The following is a 17,994-nucleotide window of genomic DNA, read 5'->3' as shown; positions in this document are numbered from 1 at the left end:
TCATTAATGTATATAATGTACTTTGATCATATTCATCTCCTCTTGTGTCTTCCCCACCATTTCTGTGGTCCCCTTCTATTTTCCAAATACTTCCTCTTCTAATTTCATATCCTTAAAATAGTGTATATTCTATGGGGGACATACTTTTCTAGGTCTACTTCTACAAAAGATTAATGTACAGAATACATAAATAACTCAAGAGCTTATATTGCAAACTAGTAAAGAAACCAATTAATAAATGGGCACATAAAGTTCACTAGAGATGAAATACACATCACCAATAAACATGAAAAAGTATTCAACAAATTTTGCTATCAATGAAATGCAAATTAAACCTATACAAGATGTCATCTGATTCCACTTAGATTGTCCAACACTAAGAAAACAAATAACAACAAATGCTAGCCTATGAGTACTTCCAGCTGTAGGCATTTGAGTCATGGATGATGTGACTCCTCTTTACTGCTTCTGTTTAACTGCAAAGTTTCTCATGAGAAGGGGAACTGCCTTGTTCCATAAAGACAATGACCTATTAGAGATTAATAATTGATTTTGAAATGGAGTAGCACAAATATGCTCATCATAATAACTTTGTCTTCCTCTTGCTAATTCCACCTCTTACATAAACACACATATCCCTTAGTAACTTTCTCACCATTGGCTACCCAGCTCAAATCTTTGTGTTCTTACCTCTTTTTAATTTAATTATTTGGGGTTTTTTTTGAGAATTTCATACATGGGTACTATATTTACATCATTTCCACCCCTTATTCTCCTTCCTCTAAGTCCTCCCATGTCCAACCTCCTGAGTCCTTTTGGTATTGCTCATATGTATAGATGTTCAAGGATGACTCTTAGGGTTCAAAGGAATCATCTATCAGGAGGTTAGTCTCTGAAGAAGACCCATTCTTGCTCTCTCAGTAGCCATTTATTGCTTGTAGCTCTTCATCAGAGTTAGAGCCTTATGAGACAATCCCTATCCACACTGGCATGTCAACTGATGTTCTCATTATGAAGAGAGTCTTGTTTAGGCAGTCATATTATTATGATTTTACAAGTATAGCTTTCCTATCATGTATAAACAACAGTCTCTTACATCCTCTTCTTCAATGATCCATGAGTCTTAGGTGTGAGGGTTGCACTATAGATGTATCAGTTGTGGGTTGGGCATGCATGATCAGTTGTGGATTTTTGTAATAGTCTCCATAGGCTCAGGGTAGGGATGGTCACTGACAAGGGGCAAGAGCTCCATTTATCTGTGAGTCTAAGGGTAGATATTTAGAATGAAGCTAGAGAGTATCCTGGTTTAGGAAAGTGATTCCACAGCCTCACTGTCCTCAGGTACTTAGTTTTAAAGCCCAAGACACAAATGCTTTGTTGATATCCATGGAAGGCCTGCCCCTTTCTGAACAGAAACAGAGGAGGAGTGGATTGAGGGGGTGAAGAGGAGAAGGGAGGGAATGGAAGGTGAGAAGGGAGGGGAAATTTCAGTCAGGGTGTAAAATAAATAAATAAATAAATAAATAAATAAATAAATAAATAAATAAATAAATTTTTTTAAAAAGTACCAGACACAAATTTCTTCTTCTTTAGTGGGTCTTAAGTCCAATTACATGACTATTGTCACACTCAAAATATAAGTGCCACTAGTGCACCATTGGGTATATTTTGCTGAGCTGGTCATTGCTGTGGTTCATAGATTTCACAGCTGGACAGGAGTACTGATTGCTTTTCTTTCTTGGCAACTAATATAGAATCTTCAGAAACTGTAAGAGCTAGTCCTCAGGGCGGAAGCTTCCAAGTCATTTTCAGTGGGATTTCTCCAAGTCCTGTGTCCAAAGCCTATGGGGTCTTCAACAGTTTTCCTCCAACTTCCTCAAGGCAACTAATAGCATTGGCAAGGGTCTATATTGTTTTGGAAGACAACTTGTCAAGAGGTTTCCCATGCCTGCCACTGGGGGTCTTGTTCTAAGAGTCTATGGCTCTTGGAGGAAATATTGTTACCCCATGAGACATAACTCCATTTAATATGTATTTTAAGCCAACACAATGTTTCCCTGTTGCTTTTTCAAACACGTTAGTGTTACTTATTCTCCCCTTTGCCAGCTATAGAAAAGGAATTTCTGGAAAGGATTTCAAGTGCTCAGGAATTGTGGCTGATAACTGTAAGTGACCTTAAAATTAAAACGCTTCTGTGCCACAAAGAAAACTATCAATTGGGTGAAGAGAAAGCCCACAGAATAGGCAAGATTTCTCACCATTAATACATACAAATAGAGGATATGTATCTAGAATATACAAAGAGCCTATGCATCCAGAAGATAAACACAAAGAATCAAGAAAAAAATGACCCAATTAAAAAATAGGATAAGAGTCAGAACAAAGAATTTCCGAAAGAAATAAAAGTGGCTAAGAAGTATTGTTAAAGGTGTTCATCATCTTTAGCAACTAGGGAAATGCAAATTAGTTACTTTGAGATTTCATCTTCCTTCAGTCAGAATGGCTAAGATCCAGAAAACAAATGCTGGAAGAGATTGGGAAAGGATTAGTCCTCATTCACTGTTGATGGAACTGCAAACTGGGACAGCCACTCTGGAAATCAATGTGCAGAATTCTCAAAAGCTAAGAGAAGGTCTATTCAGCAACACCACTCCTTGGCCTGTGCCCAGAGAACTCAACATCCTACTCCAAAGATTCTTGCTCAGCCATGTTCATTGCTACTCTACTCACGATAGCTAGGAAAGGGAAACAACCTTCAAACTGATGAATGGATGAAGAAGAGATAGTACATACACACAATGGAGTTATACTCAGCTGTAAAGAATAAAGTCATGAAATTTGCAGTTGTTTCCTTTTTACAGTATAAAACATTTCTACTCTGAACATACCAATGTTTAATAAAATTTATATGCTCTCCTGTCAATCTATTTTCTGTCACTTAAATTCTTCCATCCAGCTGGAAGCTTAAGAAGCTTTAAAAAACAGGTTTAACAGGTATCTTGCCTTCCGAGCTGGAGTCTCCTATCTTTCATAGCTCTCTATGTGGGTGTGTTCTCTGTTTATGACCCATTCATTAAAATTAGCTTCTTTGGAACCCACAATGGGTCTGGCATGATTGAACACAGCCATTGCCAAAATAGGTGGTTTCTTTGGAAAGGAAATTCCATCCTTCTAAGATCAGATATGTAGTACGTGTCTAGCATGTGCAGAGGATGAAATAATGAGCAAGATCTGGCCCATCCTTGATCACTGTAGCTTATGGGAAGAACGCAAATAGTGAGAGTCAAAAGCAAAGGGACAAGATTAGGAAAGCTCACTGGACAAAGGTAATGGCAGCAGGAAAATGCACAGCACAGTGCCTGAGAATGAAGCTCACAGTAGGTGGAGCATGGAAAGAACAAATGAGTGAGGGGAGAGGTGAAATGTAGCTGCAGAGGCAGACCCCTGGGGGCCAGTGAATGGCACTCCGGACAGCTAGACTAATTTGACCAGCACTGGGACACCACTGAATGACTTTACCAGAGTGTAAAATTTTGAAGCGACATACAGCAAGATGTGCATCACTTTAGCAAAGGTCTCTGGCAATCTGACCTGTTCCATGCCAGACCCTGAGACACCACAGAGCAGAAGCAGGAAGACCTGGCCTACCCTACCAGCAACTTGCTGTCTTTTCTCGTCCATGTTTTCCATTATCTTCCCTTCTTCCATTGAACTTTCCCAAGGTGGAAGCCTAGTGAAGAAACCCTGCTTTGAAAGCAGGGATTCACTTAAAGAGAAACACATACACAAGAAACAGCCTCTCTTTTTCTCTAAATAGGACAGGAGATTATGCAGTTTCTTTACAGCCAGCCTCTACTTTTCACACTAGCTCTCTAGTGTGTTTGTGGTCTCCAGTTCTAGTACCATGAACGTTTGTGCCACAATTACACCAATATATCATGCAGGTAGGTCAATATTGTAGACCTCAGAGTTGTAGTTAGGTTATAGAGTAGGGTGCAGAATACTTTCCAGTATCATGAACACTAGTCAGCGGGAGGAAGGCTCTAGTTAGGCACCAGCTTGACTTCAATGAGACATGTAAGTATTATCTTCAGCAATAGTGTCTTACCATCAGTTTTGTGGAGAGCAACCAAAAGCCTTGGCAATAGCTTGAATTGTTTTGGGGTTTCCATGACCACTTTAGTCAATGACTGACTGAATTACATTTAACCCTTTAAGAATAACTGATATTCCTTATGAACATAGATGCAAACATCCTTAATAAAATATTTGCCAGTGGCATTAGATGGTTTACTTGGTAGTGAAGATGTCTATTCGAGACATTCTCTCCTCTGTTATTTGGTGATTTCATTTAGATTTCTTTCATATGCATATGTTTTGAGAAACTTCCACAGTAGTATGTTTCCATATGGTTCCTCAAATGGAACTTAGTGTTAGTTTTCCCTCCTTTTCCCCCTTCTCCCCTCCCCCTCCCAGTTTAATCCTCCTACTTCAGCTCCCACCTATGTCTCCATAACCATAAACCCTATTTCCCCTTCATTGAGAGATCCTCTCCTCCTCCTCTATGTAGACGAATTTCTAAACAGTCTTATTAAATAAGAAACACAAAGCCAAATACAGGGGTGAAAGCCATAGAGATCAGAGAAATAGTGAGAGCTACCAGCAAACCTTAGCTCACCACGCTGCTGTAGCTTCCCAAGAGAGAGACTTCTTCCTGTCTAACCTGTGCCTTTATTGACTTGCTGTTCTGCCTTCACAATGGCTCTTAGCCCAGGCACTTCACTTCCTCACCACTGCCTGTCTGTACAGACCTCCAGGTCTCTATGGTTGGTACTGGGATTAAAGGCGTGTGTCACCAAGCTTGGCTGTGTCCTTGAACACATGGAGACTATCTGCCATGTGATCAGATTAAGGGTGTGTGCTACCACTGCCTGACTTTTGTTTATGGTTGGCTATGTCCTCTGATCTCCAGGCAAACTTTATTCATTAAATACAAATAAAAATCATACAAATAAAATATCACCACATTTCAGCACAAATGAAATATCACCACACCCCCTAGACCCTTACTTTATATCTAACCTCTGTGATTATATGGATTATATCAAGACCATTGAAGGTTTAAAAGCTAACATCCACATATAAGAGATACATACAGTATTTATCTTTTTGGGTATGCATTACCACTCAGAATGAGCTTCCTGTCAATTTACCTGTGAATTTTATGATTTCAATTTTTAAGAGCTGAATAATATCCTATTGTATAAAGGTGCTACATTTTCATTTTCCATTCATGAATTGTTGGACATCAAGGCTGTTTCCAGTTTCAGGCTATTATGAGTAGGAAAACAATAAAAATGAATGAGCAGGGGTTTCTATAGTAGGATGTAGAGACTTTAAAGTGTATGCCCAAGAGTGGCATAGCTGAATCTTGAGTTAGGTCTATTCTTAGCTTTCTGAGGAACCACCATACTGATTTCCATAGTGGATGTACAGGTTTGCACCCTTACCAGCAATATGTAAGTGTTACTATTTTTCCCATATCCTCACCAGCATGAGCTGTTTTGTTGTTGTTGTTGTTGTTGTTGTTGTTGTTGTTGATCTTGGGCATTCTGACTGAAGCAAGATAAAGCCTCAAAGTAATTTTGATGTGTATGATCTTATGATCTGATGACTAAGGATATTGAACATTTATCTAAGTGTTTCTCAACCATTTGTGTTATAGCTTTGAGAACTCTTTATTTAATTTTTATCCCATTTTTAATTTTATCATTTGTTCTCTTGATGTCCAGAGTATATATATATATATATATATATATATATATATATATATATATATACCCTATTGTATGTGTAATTGATAAAGATCTTTTCCCATTCCAAAGCCTGCCATTTTGTCTGAATAATGATGTCCTTTGTCATACAAAAGCTTTCAGTTTAATGATGTCCCATTTATTAGTGATTGGTCTTAGTGCCTGTGTTAATCAGTGTCTTGTTCAGTAAGTCTTCTCCTGTGCCAGTGAGTTTAAGACTATTTCCTGCTTATTCTTCTATAAGATTCAGGGTATCTGGCCTTGTGTTTATGTATTTGATGCATAAGGAGTTGAGTTTTGTGCAGGGTGATAAATATGGATCTATTTAGAGTCTTCTCCATGCAGCCATGAAGTTTGCCTAATTCTTTTTATGAAGCCACAATTAGCCTGCTACACACACCACACAAAGACACAACAGAAAAAGAAAACTACAAACCAATATTCCTTATGAGCATAGATGCAAACATCCTCAATAAAATACTTGCCAACCGCATCCAAGCACACCTCAAAAAGGTTATCTACTGTGATCCATCTGATGACTATTTAGCAAAGGATTTGTTTGGATGACTCAGTATATTTGTCAAATAAGATCTGGCCAAAAATACAGCTAAATTGTTAGGTTGGTGGAGTGCTGCCTCCAAATTGCCATGGTAGTATAAACCACTACAATTTCATCAAACATTTCCCAAGTGATTCTGGGGTCCCCTTCCTGCCTCCTCTCCTCCCTGGGCTGCAGAGCTTGCCACCTCCTGTGGAAACTCCCCATTCTGTCTCTCACATCAGACCAGTAGTTTGAGATGACATTTTTTATGAAGCATGTCTTGTTTGTTTTCTTGTAAGTTAGGACCTCCTCTACTGGGAAATGTGCCTAACCTGTCTCAGACTAGAGTAGAAAATCTTCTTCAATACTGACTAATAGTGTCAATGTGTTGAACTTACTCAGAGCATTTTCTGTTCACTGTTTCATGCTATCCATCCACTTGGTACCTGTGTCTCCTTCTCTTTAACAAAGCTTTATTACATTATTTCTGCCCATCTCAAAGCCAACTCCCTTCAGGAATCCTCCTGTAGAAGCCCTGATGGGTGTGGTTTGTTTCTACTTGAAACTTTGATCAGCCTTATGTAGAGAGGGGTGGCTTACTCACTCTGATGGACACTTAAATTTCATGCCACAAATAAGAAGCCATTGGGCCATATTGAACCATGATTTTATCATTTTCAAGGTGTCATAGGAATGCTATTATATTAGGCCACCTTGGAAAGCATTTTTCACCTGCCTAGCACTCAGAGAAAAAGACAACAGTCATTTCTACCTCTTACTGAAATTTGGCTCACTTGTGTTAGTGTTATGAAAGTCCAAATTCAAAGAGAGTCTTGGCTAAAGAGTCCTGGTTTATCATTAGCAAACCTAAAGTGTTCGAGAATTCTGGCTATTTTTATTTTAAATTAGTTCACTAGTAAGCACAGCTCAAGTATTCATGTGTATATGAATGGGTATCATTTCAAACAACACATTCACAGAACATTTCTGGCATCAAAGGATTTTATTAAATGATACTAGTCTACATATTAAACACAATGATGTGTTATTACAGAACAGCCAGATTTCCTGATATCCAGCCAATGTCATCTGATGCAGGACTACGCAGGATGATGGGCTCACAGATAATATCTATATCGCCTAATGCTCTTATCTCTCAATGCAATCAGGGTAGATGCTAAAACCTGTTTCATGGCGCCACCTTGTGTCCAATTATTGATATTGTACTTTCAAAGTCAAATCTACAATCCAAAAGAATGTGCACAGAAGGGCATGCTATGAACTTGTATAATGAACTTCTAAAATTCAAGGAACTTTCCAAATTATTCCATCTTCCTAGCAATGATGTACAAAATATGAGCATGAACTCTTCATTTTCTTTTTTTTCAGCTCATGGAAAAATCATGAGTCATAGGTATTCACCTAGGCATCTGGCATTTAGCTATGTCTGTCTTCTGAACCATAACCATATAGCTGAAACATGTAATCTATTGCTCCAGTCCTTACAACAAAAATACCACAATATCCACTGTCAGTTTCTCTAGATTACAAAAGAAAACTTTGGAAGGACACAAGCAATTTTCCAAAGGCCACACAAACAGCATAAAGAGCACAGAATCAAACCTTAGATGCCAGGTTCTTCTCTGTTTTTGAATGATGTTAACATCTCTGAAAAGTACAGGTGCTAGTGAGTGTGGAGGGTTTGTAAAAGCACCAAGTCCTTTGACCAGTATCCATTTGCCAAGTGATGGTGGGCTGTGGAAGACAAGAGAATGAGTTTCTGAGGTTCAGAGAGGATGTGGTTTCAAAAAGAAAAGGAAGTGAAAAACTTTCACAGAGATCTAGAGTTTCAGAGACTTAAAAAAGGGTAATCTTGGGGAGTTTCTAAAAGTTTTTGACATATACTAACAGCATCCTTAAGAAAGTTCCCTGAAACTTCACAGTTGTAGAAACTTGTAGATTTTGGAAAACAGAGGGAGGGGAAGGGAAGACATGGAGAGGAAGAGCAGGGAGAGTGAGGAGGGTAAGGAGGGAAGGAGGACAGACAAAAAAGTGGAGATTTGAGGCAAATCACAGAGAACTGATAACATCAGAACAAAGTGGAGGAGAGACAAACATCGTATGAGGTCAGATACTTTTCACGCACACTGGTTTCTGCCAGCAATGTCTCAGGCTATTCAGAACCTTGGCTGTAAAATGAAAACCCCAAGGGGTCCCTTTCACACCTACAGATTCTGTATGTGGGCCTCTAGTCTCATAGCCAGAATAAGATGGGGTGAGAGAAAGTTCAGGCACCTGGGGTCTGCCTCACTACTCAGAGGATCTTGGATGGAGGATCCAGTATTCTGTTTGCCTCTTTGTGGCTGTGTCTTGTACTGCAATTCTGAAAATAGCTAGTTTTGCTAATAAATAGTGATAGCGATTCTTAATTACTTACTTTCACACCAAGGCCTCATAAGACATTCACAGATGAACTCTACCTCTCCTATCTGACTTTAAATGGGTGTATGTGCATGTAGATATGTGTATGTACTTATCCCACCATTGATAGTTACCATATACATAAGCATGTCCCAAGGGACTCAGCAGACATTTTTTCTTTTTTAAATTTTTTAAAATGTTATACACGAGTACTATATTTCATCATTTCTTCCCCTCACTTTCCTTCCTCCAGTTCCTTCTGCATTCCCTTATTCCCTTTCAAATTCATGACTTGTTCTTTAATTATAATTGTCACACCACACACACATACACACACACACACACACACACACACACACACACACACACACACACCCTATTGAGGCCATTTAGTGTGGCTTGTATGTATATGTATTTAGAGCTGACCACTTGGGATTAGGTAACTTATGAAGAAGCTCATCACTGGAGAAGACTGACTCCTCGGCAGCCAGCAGTCGCCTGTGGTGCTTCATCTAGAGTGTTGTGAGATTTCCCCCATCCTTGTTGGCATGTAAACTTGCAGCCATATTGTTGAGATTTCATTTATGTAGTTTTCTTGTTACATTTCCTGTTACTGTCTCACAGCTGACTTACTGATCCTCTGGATCTTACAATACAACACACTCCCCTCTTCCTCAATGTTCCCTGAGGCTTAGCAATATGTGTTGTGTTGGGTACCCCATGGTCAGTTGTCTCTGCATTTTGACCAGTTGTGGGTTTCTTTAGTGGTTTATGTCTGCTGCAAAAATGAGCTTATTTGATGAGGCATGATAGCCTTATTTATCTAAGAGTAAAAAGATAAGCATTTTGAACCCAGTTTAGGAAAGAGGCAGTGGTAGATTCTCAAGAGTACAGGACCTTAGCAGCAGTGGGTGTTTGGCTAGGCTACACTATCAGGCACAAATTTCCTTTTATTGAGCAAGCCTTCAAGCCCAATTATGTGGCTGTTGGTTATCTACTAAACCTAAGTGTCACTATTACACCATTGGGGATATCTTGCTGCCCTGGTCATTGTTGTGGTTCACAGGCTCTACAACTGTGTAGGACTACTGATTACTTTTCTCCCTTGATAGGTTACATAGCACGTTCAGAAACTGCAAGAGCTGGTCCTCAGGAAGGAGGCTTCCATGTCAGTTCCAGATCAAGTTTTCCAAGTCTTATGTACAAAGTGTATAATGCCTTCAACAATTGTATCTTACCTGCAAGTTCTGGTAGACAGAAGGAAAGACAATAAATAGCCTATGATGTTTTAGAGTCTCTTAACTCCCAGGTCAGAGCCAGAATGAGACAGAAGTCCCATTTCAGCACCTTGTTCCTTAACTACCATCATATTTAATGTTTCCAACTGATTAGAAAGTATGTGTTATCATCCCATTTTACAGATACAACGTCTTGGGCATTGTGCATAATCCTCCCAGTACCACTTAGGACTCAGTCTTCTGCTTCACTGAGCTTCAGTGACAGGCCATGACAGGGGCTATCACACTGAATCCTGGAATCCTGCTGGAACCTCAGGAAAGAGCCATGTGTGCCAGGGACAAAGACACTTTCTTAATGACTTTTATCTTCCTCCATTGGCCTGTGAGATGGTATTTATCTTCTTCTAAAGGACAAACAGGAGAGAGAACTGTGAAGTACTTTGTCACCATGGCCCTTCTAGGGAGTAGAGAAAACTAAATGAATCTAGGCTTACGGTATTTTAGGCTCAGTGTCTTCACTATTACTCCTCAGTTTCCCTGGGCAAGTGGCAAATAGTGTGAGGGGTGTAATGTGGGAGAGGGGAGTGCTGGTAGGGATACCCTTCATACTTGTGCCTCATTTGTGGCCCAATCCCAACACCACTTCAAATATCCTGACTGCCTGTATTTCATCTGTCAGCTTCCAGCTATCAGTTCCTCATATGTTGGGAGAAGCAGGAGAGAACTTCATTTTAGTTTCTCCAGCCTTATTAAAGCATAGGTAATATAAGTTATGCATCATGTGACGTTTTGATGTAGTAGTCATTTAACATGTGTAATTTTACATTGTAAAATGATTAGCTCCATCGAGATCACATTTGAAGCATGAGGTGAGAACTCTCCAGCTGTATTTTCTTCTTGTGTTTTAAGTATGCATAATATGATCAATGCCATGCTATACATTAGAGCCCAAAACTTGTTCTTCTGGAAACCCAAACACTGTATTGCTGCCTTGAGAAACCTGTTTGCCAAGGTGTGAGAGAAAGTTGTGACTGAAGCAGCAGTGACAGAGTCTCACACTGGGCTGTGTCTTCCTTCCTGCCTCTCTGGGGTCCTGAGCAACTCTGAACAAAGACAGGGTGTGTTTACTTTACTCCGGGACCACACCTTGCCACAAGAGCAGATTCTATCCCTCAAAACTCAAGGCCCAGTGACTGGGGTAAGATTTCAGAGTCTTGCCTGCCACCCTCTCGGGGAGGAGACAGGCTCCTTTCCAGTCTTATGTCACTGAGAAAAGTTGTTAAAGGCCATGCCATGCAACTGAGGAGCCTGAGGCACAGACACTGAGCCCAGGAGGTTTTGACCAGGCCAGGTTGTGCAGGTATGTTTTTGGTTATTAGAATATAAGTCTCCCTTGCTCCCTTCCTCCACTTTTCTACATCCCTGTTATTCTGTTGTCATTTTCCTCAGATTTATATGTCTATGTATTTCTACTCTCCTCTTAGAATTAAGCATCTAGCTTATGAACATAGGGTCTCCTTTCTTCCTCAGGTGCCATCTAGACACAGGAGACTTCCATATCCTTGGCCTTTGGTAGTTGGAGGGAGGGACCTGTAAGGAAGACAGTGGGTACCCACTCTGGCCTCACAAATCATGTGATTTCCTTGCCAGGATCCAGACTTGCCTCTCCCTCCACCCCTGTGAGAGAACCTTGTTCTATCATGAGCTGTTGCTGGTGTTATACTCTCAGGGGTAGAATAGTGCCCCTGGGTTGTTCATGGTGCAGCCTGACCTAGGGCCTGACACAGATGTGCTAGTGAGTGAATGAGCTCTACGTTTGAACTGAACTGAACACTGGCATGTAAAACCAGCATCCCTAGGCCTTGAGGTCAGAAAATTGCAAAAGGCAGTAGGGCAAAGAGTGGGTAAAGATTGCAGTGATAATCACTGCCATAGAACCAAGACCCAGACTTGGGGGCAGAGGGGACTGCACCCACTTTAGCCTCCTTTGCACCCTGCTTATTGCTCCAACTGGAATGGACAATTTAGAGCTGATCTCTATCCAACTATAAGGAGGGATACCTCTTCTCTCCTCTCTTTCTCTGGGAACACAGGGCCAGGAGAGAAGGGACAGTGGTGCTGAGCATTTGAGTCATCCAAACCCAAATTAAAAACGCAAACAAGCCCCAGAAGTTAACTAATAATTTTTTTCTGCCTGAAAGTAGCAATAATAAAGAGTCAAGTGAAATGCCCACATGTCAGTGTTTGTGATGTGAGTGACCCAGTACTGTGGGCAGTAGTCTTAAACATTCTACCCTTCATTGTTGTGGATGAGGAAGTTGTCAGCAAAAAGCCTGGCAAAGAGCGGTTTTACAGGAAGGACTTGAAAGCAGCCTGGGTACAGGCCAGTAGGAGGTACACAGAGCCTGCCCAGAATTACTGAGGTAAGGAATACTGCAAGAAGACTGGAGACTTGCAGGCAGCTGCATGAAGGGGCCTTCGCTTTCCTGAAAAGGACTAATTCCAAAGCACATGGAAAAGGGAAGGGCTGCCTACTAGTCTACATGATCCAGCATCTGATGCCATGTGCTCAAGACCTCCCCACCAGTAATTCCCTCACTTGGTCAAAACCTCCCACCTGATCTTTCCTGAGGGCACTGGCAGTCCTTTAGGTTGAATCAAAACTGAGTCTGTTCTACACATACAGCACTAGGAACTAAGTGAGGGGAAGGACTTCCAGGTGGTTGGGGAAGACCCTAAGGAAAATACCCATGCCGGTTGGCACATATCTAGCTCGTGAAAGTAGTCAAGACAACTCTTCACCATGGTCCATGGCCTCCTCTGTCTGCAGTGTAGCACCAGCTACTTCATTCTTGCCTATCACCCACACTGGCCTCAAGAGGGACTTCCAAAAGGCAATCTCACCACGCCCCCTCAATGGCTTTGCTCCAGTCAGTGGGAGTCATGAATAAAAATAAGACAGTTAAAAACTCTAAGGACTCATGTCTAAGGCAGTTAGGCCCCAAATCAGCAGTTGCATTTGGAGAAGTAAGCAGGGGTGTTCTGGAGCTCAGGGTGTTCCCAGGCTGGGAGCCAGAGAAGGCTTCTGAGGAAAGATGATGGTGGAGGACACGGTACTCACAAAGACCCAGAGAGGAGAGCAAGCATATCTCATTCCAGTGGCCCCTCATCATACAGCCTAACAGCAAGGAAGGATTATGACCCCAATTCTGAGGGGTGTAGTGGAAAGGAGAGCCCCATAAGGTGCACACAGGACCACGCCCTGTGACAGATGACAGGGCCATGTGTTCATCTGTACTCTTCAGAATGACCAAAGGGAAAAGAACATGACAGACACAGCAGGAGAGGCTAGGACTATGGGAGGCAGGAGCTATCCAAAAGGAGTGAAATGGCAGCTGGTGACCAAGAATGATAAGGCTGGGAAGCTAGGAGATCTGCTAGCCTGGATTCCAAGAATTACACAGTCTTCAATGAAGATCCAGCCAAGAGCCTAAGGGATACCTGGCTGAGATGCTGGAAAAGTATCTTTCATGTACTGTGAACTGTAGGTAACATAGGCTGGACTCAGGGAAATGATCCTAAGAGCCATTTTCCTAAGCTGATTGCTCAGTAGGACATTCTTTCTACACTCCTAAATTAAAGTTTAAACCATTGCCATTTTATGGTTACAATTACATGGAAATTCTGGCATTTTAAGTATGAAGATATAGCCTCAAGTACTCAGAAATTGTGATGCCAAGTGCCTCAGACTATTTAATAGTTCAGTCTTTATTCAGCAGGCAGCCTTCTCTTCCCTGTGCATCCTGCCTTCTCTAGAGCTGGCTTCTGGATATCTGCCAGCATTGGGGAGAGGGAACATGACCATCAATCGGCTCACTGTCTCCCTCCCCTCATGGGAAGTACTGCTGCCAAGCCTGGGAGCTGCGACTGAAGAAGGAAGGAGACATGCTCTTTGGCACAGAACTTCTGACTTGAGCAGAGCTCTCCTGAGAAGGCTTTGCTGGAGAACTTAGAACAGGCGGAAGGCTGACTCTTTCCTGGGGATATCCCTGGGAGTGTTCAGGGTCCCTCATTGTGACACTAAGATGTAACCAGTTTCACAGCTGCGACAATTCAACGTCCGCTGCCTTATTTTGTCAGCTTTGATATTATGTGGCCAAACCTGTTGGTTTAGGATTAGACCAACTGCAAAGTTTGGGCTTAGCCTCCAGCCATTGTGAGGAGGCAGCTGGGGACATGATGTAGGGTACATGAGCAGCAGAGCCCTGAGGGCCCAGATGACCTTTCTGAGTGTGGAGAGCAGAACATTGTGGGCTCAGCTTTCTTCTCCCTGCTGTGTCCTCATCCTTCTCTGACAGAATGAGGCCCAGGCAGCACTATGCCATTTTCGCTGGTCTGAGCTCACACCTAGCCTCCATCCCTCCCTGACAACATCCATGCGACTGCAAGTCACGTTTTCCACTTCCTCTCCACAAAGGTCATACCAGGGACTATTCTTCACATGTTTCTGATGTTGCTAACAATTGCTGAGCTCCTTACCCATCCCACTTGGGTAAGTTGATAAACACTTATTTACATGTAAATACATGTGAAAAGCACTTTTGCTACAAATCTGCCTCTCTGTCCTTCTGTCCCCTAACCAAAATCGGTGTTATACTCTGCTGTACCCGATTCCAGTTAGCTACTCTGGCAGAACCAGTTCCAACTCTTGTGACTCAAGATGGTCTATACCTGTTGTTCTGGGCTATAGGGCCAAGCCAAAAAAAAATCCACTGCTCTTCTTTTTTTCCTTTCTTTATCCCACAAGGAAAAGAGAAGAGAAGGTGTTCCCTACACCCAACTCTATGCTTCTCGCCATAGGCTGAGATAGGGATGCATGGCCAATGGGGTCCCTTTATCCACCGCAATCTGAGACTGGCCTGCTTATGCACAGCAACACAACACTCACAGACTGAAAGGTCTAAATGTCACTATTATGGGATGATATTAATAAGCATTGTGCCTGGCATCTGGGCATAGATGGTAGCTGATATTAATTTATCTATGTTAGCACTGAGAACCAAGTAGCCCAGAGTTTGTAGAGGATCTGGGGAGTACATTCTAATCTCCTTGGTGCGTTGAGGTAGGCAGCACTCAGGGCATGTTGATGAGCAGAACACTTAAACTCAGAGACAGCAACTTGCCCAAAGTTATCCAAAGTTTAGTAAAAGACTTGGTGGGGACCAGAAACCAGGCTACCTGAATCTTAAGAGACAGTCTTCCTCATTGAACTCTACCTTTTGCAAGGCAGAACTTGACCTCATCCACTTTACCTGTCATAGCCCAGGACAGGAAGTGTAGATTAAGCATCAGAAGATGTAAATTTGGCCTGCCTTGACACAAATGGCCCTTTTCTGTGCAAAAAAAAAATTTAGCTTTTCTTGGGTCTGTTTCCTCCATTATAAAACGAGGAACCTTGGTGGGTTGGAGGTAAGGGCATACGAGGCAGCGGCGGCTTTACAAGGATGGTCACAGACTCTTCCTGTCTTCCCTCCTCTTGCTCTTATTGAGGAAAGGAAAGTTGTGCTAAACTGCTGACTAGGAAACTTGAACTTCAGCCTCAGCTCCACATTCACTATCTCCAGTTCTTCCACAGAGCAGCTGCTTGAGTTGCTGCTTAGGCACCTTGATTTCTAAAGTGTGTGTGTGTGTGTGTGTGTGTGTGTGTGTGTGTGTGTGTGTGCTAGTTTATACAATGGCAGGTTTATATAATGTGCATGCAGGTTTATACAATGGCAGCAGGCAAAGAGAGGGAGGGAGGGAAGACGTCTTGCAAGGGAAGGCACGGCAGTTAGGAGAAAAGTGGGCGGGACTTCGCATGCCAGCAGGACTCTGTGCTTTCTCAAAGGCTAATGAAGCTTGGGTTTGTTAATCATTAAAGGGAAGGAATGAAGCCAGGAGGACATCAAAGTCCAGCCTGCTGGGAATGACAGTAACCGATGAGCAAGGAGCTAGCAGCAATGGAGCCTGGAGATTCAAGGGATGGAGTCAGCACTGAGACAGCACCATACTCAGCACTGGGCTCTGGAGTCAGCCTGCATGCCTATGACATCGTGGTGGTGGTCATCTACTTTGTCTTCGTCCTTGCTGTGGGAATCTGGGTGAGTGAGGATTAAGTAATGCTGAAATCTGACCGAGAAGCAGAGAAGTCTCTCATCTTGAGCTGGGAGAGGAGAGGGGGAAAGGGATAAAGAAGAATACACAACCATAGGTAGCTGACATTATGGTACTTTAGGAATCACCCATTCCCATTTTGCCCTTCTGTATATGGATGACTGAGGCCCAGAGAGACCTATGGCCTCCCTGAGCAACACACAGTGAGCCAGAGGCAGGTCAGGCTATGAGCTCGGACATCCAACCCGTTTAGTCACTGTGAATTTGACTCTCCTCTCCTTTGCCTCGGGACTCCCAACTCAGAGTAAGATCAACACCTAGCCTTCCTCCCCTTCTATTAGTGTCTTAAACAAGGAACTCAGATGCACATGCTCTCAGGCAATAGTGCCTTCCAGATTCCAATGTTCCTATTGCTCAAAGAAACCACAAAGCTATGGGCAGGTGCAGGGCTTTGAGGTCAGAGAACCCTGAGGCCAGCAGTTAGAGCCATGTGGTCCTGGGGACGTAGACACCTCTCACTTTGCCCGTGTGTTTGCAGTTGATACTGTTGAAAGTTACAATCATTCAGTGACAGGGCACACACAAAAACCTGGCACGGTGCCTGGCATGCAGGTAGCAGGAAATAAACAGCTGCTGTTATCAACACAGGATTCTGATGAGAGGTCAGGACCTTCGGACTGCTGTGAGGCAGATTATCACCCAAGTCTCAGCTGGTCAGGAATGCCTATGGACCTCAGTCCTCTCCTTTGCGAGGGGAGGCGCTAACCCTCACTTTCCAGGCTTGGTTTAAGAAAGAAGTGGGCAGACAGGAGATCAGCAGTGCCTGCGAGGTGGCCAGCATGGGAACCCCAATTCCCATGTGTGTTGGACAAGTCCTCTCCTGCTCTGTAGCCCAATTTCTCATCTATGAAATGAAGTTTTGCTGCCACTGTTGCCACCAAGATGATCAGAGGTGACACAGGAAAGTTCTAGCCAAAGCTTAACACATGTCAGGTCCTGTACATGTGTGTATCACTCCCCAATGACTAATTACCTTTTGTTTTCCCTTCCTCTACTTCAAGGATTTCTCTTTCCTCAGATCTAGCCACACTTCTTGTCTCCCACTCTGAAGTAACTTCTACTCCTGTGTCAGCTTTCTCTTGTGACAAAACTTTGTTAATTAACTTAAAGAAGTAAAGATGTATTTAGGCTCTAGGTTTCAGAGGTCTCAAACCATTGTCAGCTAATTCCATTACAATGGGTATGTGGGAAGGCAACAGGAGCATGTAAAAGAGGAGGCTAATCATCTGTGGATGCTGGGAAATAGAAGAAAATGCTAGTGACAAGATATAATCTTCAAATTCATGCCCTCCATGACCCATTTGCTCTGACCAGGGTTCATTTTCCAAAGTTTCTACTGCTTCCCAATAGCCCATTCAATTTTGAATCTGTCAAAGGGGTTTATATATTGATTAGGTCAGAATCCCTCATAATCTAAACTCTTCCTAAAACCCCCATGTCTGATAGTGCACTGCGGACTAAGTATTTAACATATGAGGCTTTGGAACATTTCAAGCACAAATTGCAACACAGCTTTGCCCACCATCAGCCCACACCACAGACTCTCATCATGCCCTGCCAAACCACCTCTAGGCACCTTGAGCCTATCTTACAGCCTCTTCTCTACATCAAAGGTGGAGAAAGCTTGGGTATCATTCCAGTCCTGTTAGTGTCTTGACCAAGAAGTTTGGGCTTATGTCCCCAGAGAAAGAGCTCACCCTCCTTGCACCACCTCACCCTTCAGAGCACATCCCAAAATAGGCTGTTGACTGGCCACCTACCAGCTCCT

The 17,994-nt window shown here is 42.5% G+C and overlaps 1 protein-coding gene across 4 annotated transcripts in view; it reads left to right on the top strand.

Moving 5' to 3' along the window:
* Positions 1 to 11,083: 11,083 nt before the first annotated feature.
* Slc5a9 (solute carrier family 5 member 9) overlaps positions 11,084 to 17,994 on the top strand; it is a 37,637-nt gene continuing 30,726 nt past the window's right edge. Inside the window, exons 1-2 of one of the 4 annotated variants that reach the window (XM_076564771.1) lie at positions 11,084 to 11,211; positions 15,934 to 16,153. In XM_076564771.1, the coding sequence (XP_076420886.1) occupies positions 15,992 to 16,153 (162 nt within the window). In that variant the 5' untranslated portion in view covers positions 11,084 to 11,211; positions 15,934 to 15,991. The other 3 variants (XM_076564772.1, XM_042272669.2, XM_076564770.1) reach the window with 3 other exon arrangements.

Source organism: Peromyscus maniculatus, chromosome 2 (genome assembly GCF_049852395.1).
Source record: "Peromyscus maniculatus bairdii isolate BWxNUB_F1_BW_parent chromosome 2, HU_Pman_BW_mat_3.1, whole genome shotgun sequence".
Lineage (NCBI taxonomy): Eukaryota > Metazoa > Chordata > Mammalia > Rodentia > Cricetidae > Peromyscus > Peromyscus maniculatus.
Note: the sequence above shows the minus strand (reverse complement) of the source record. Positions and strands in the feature narration are given on the sequence as shown.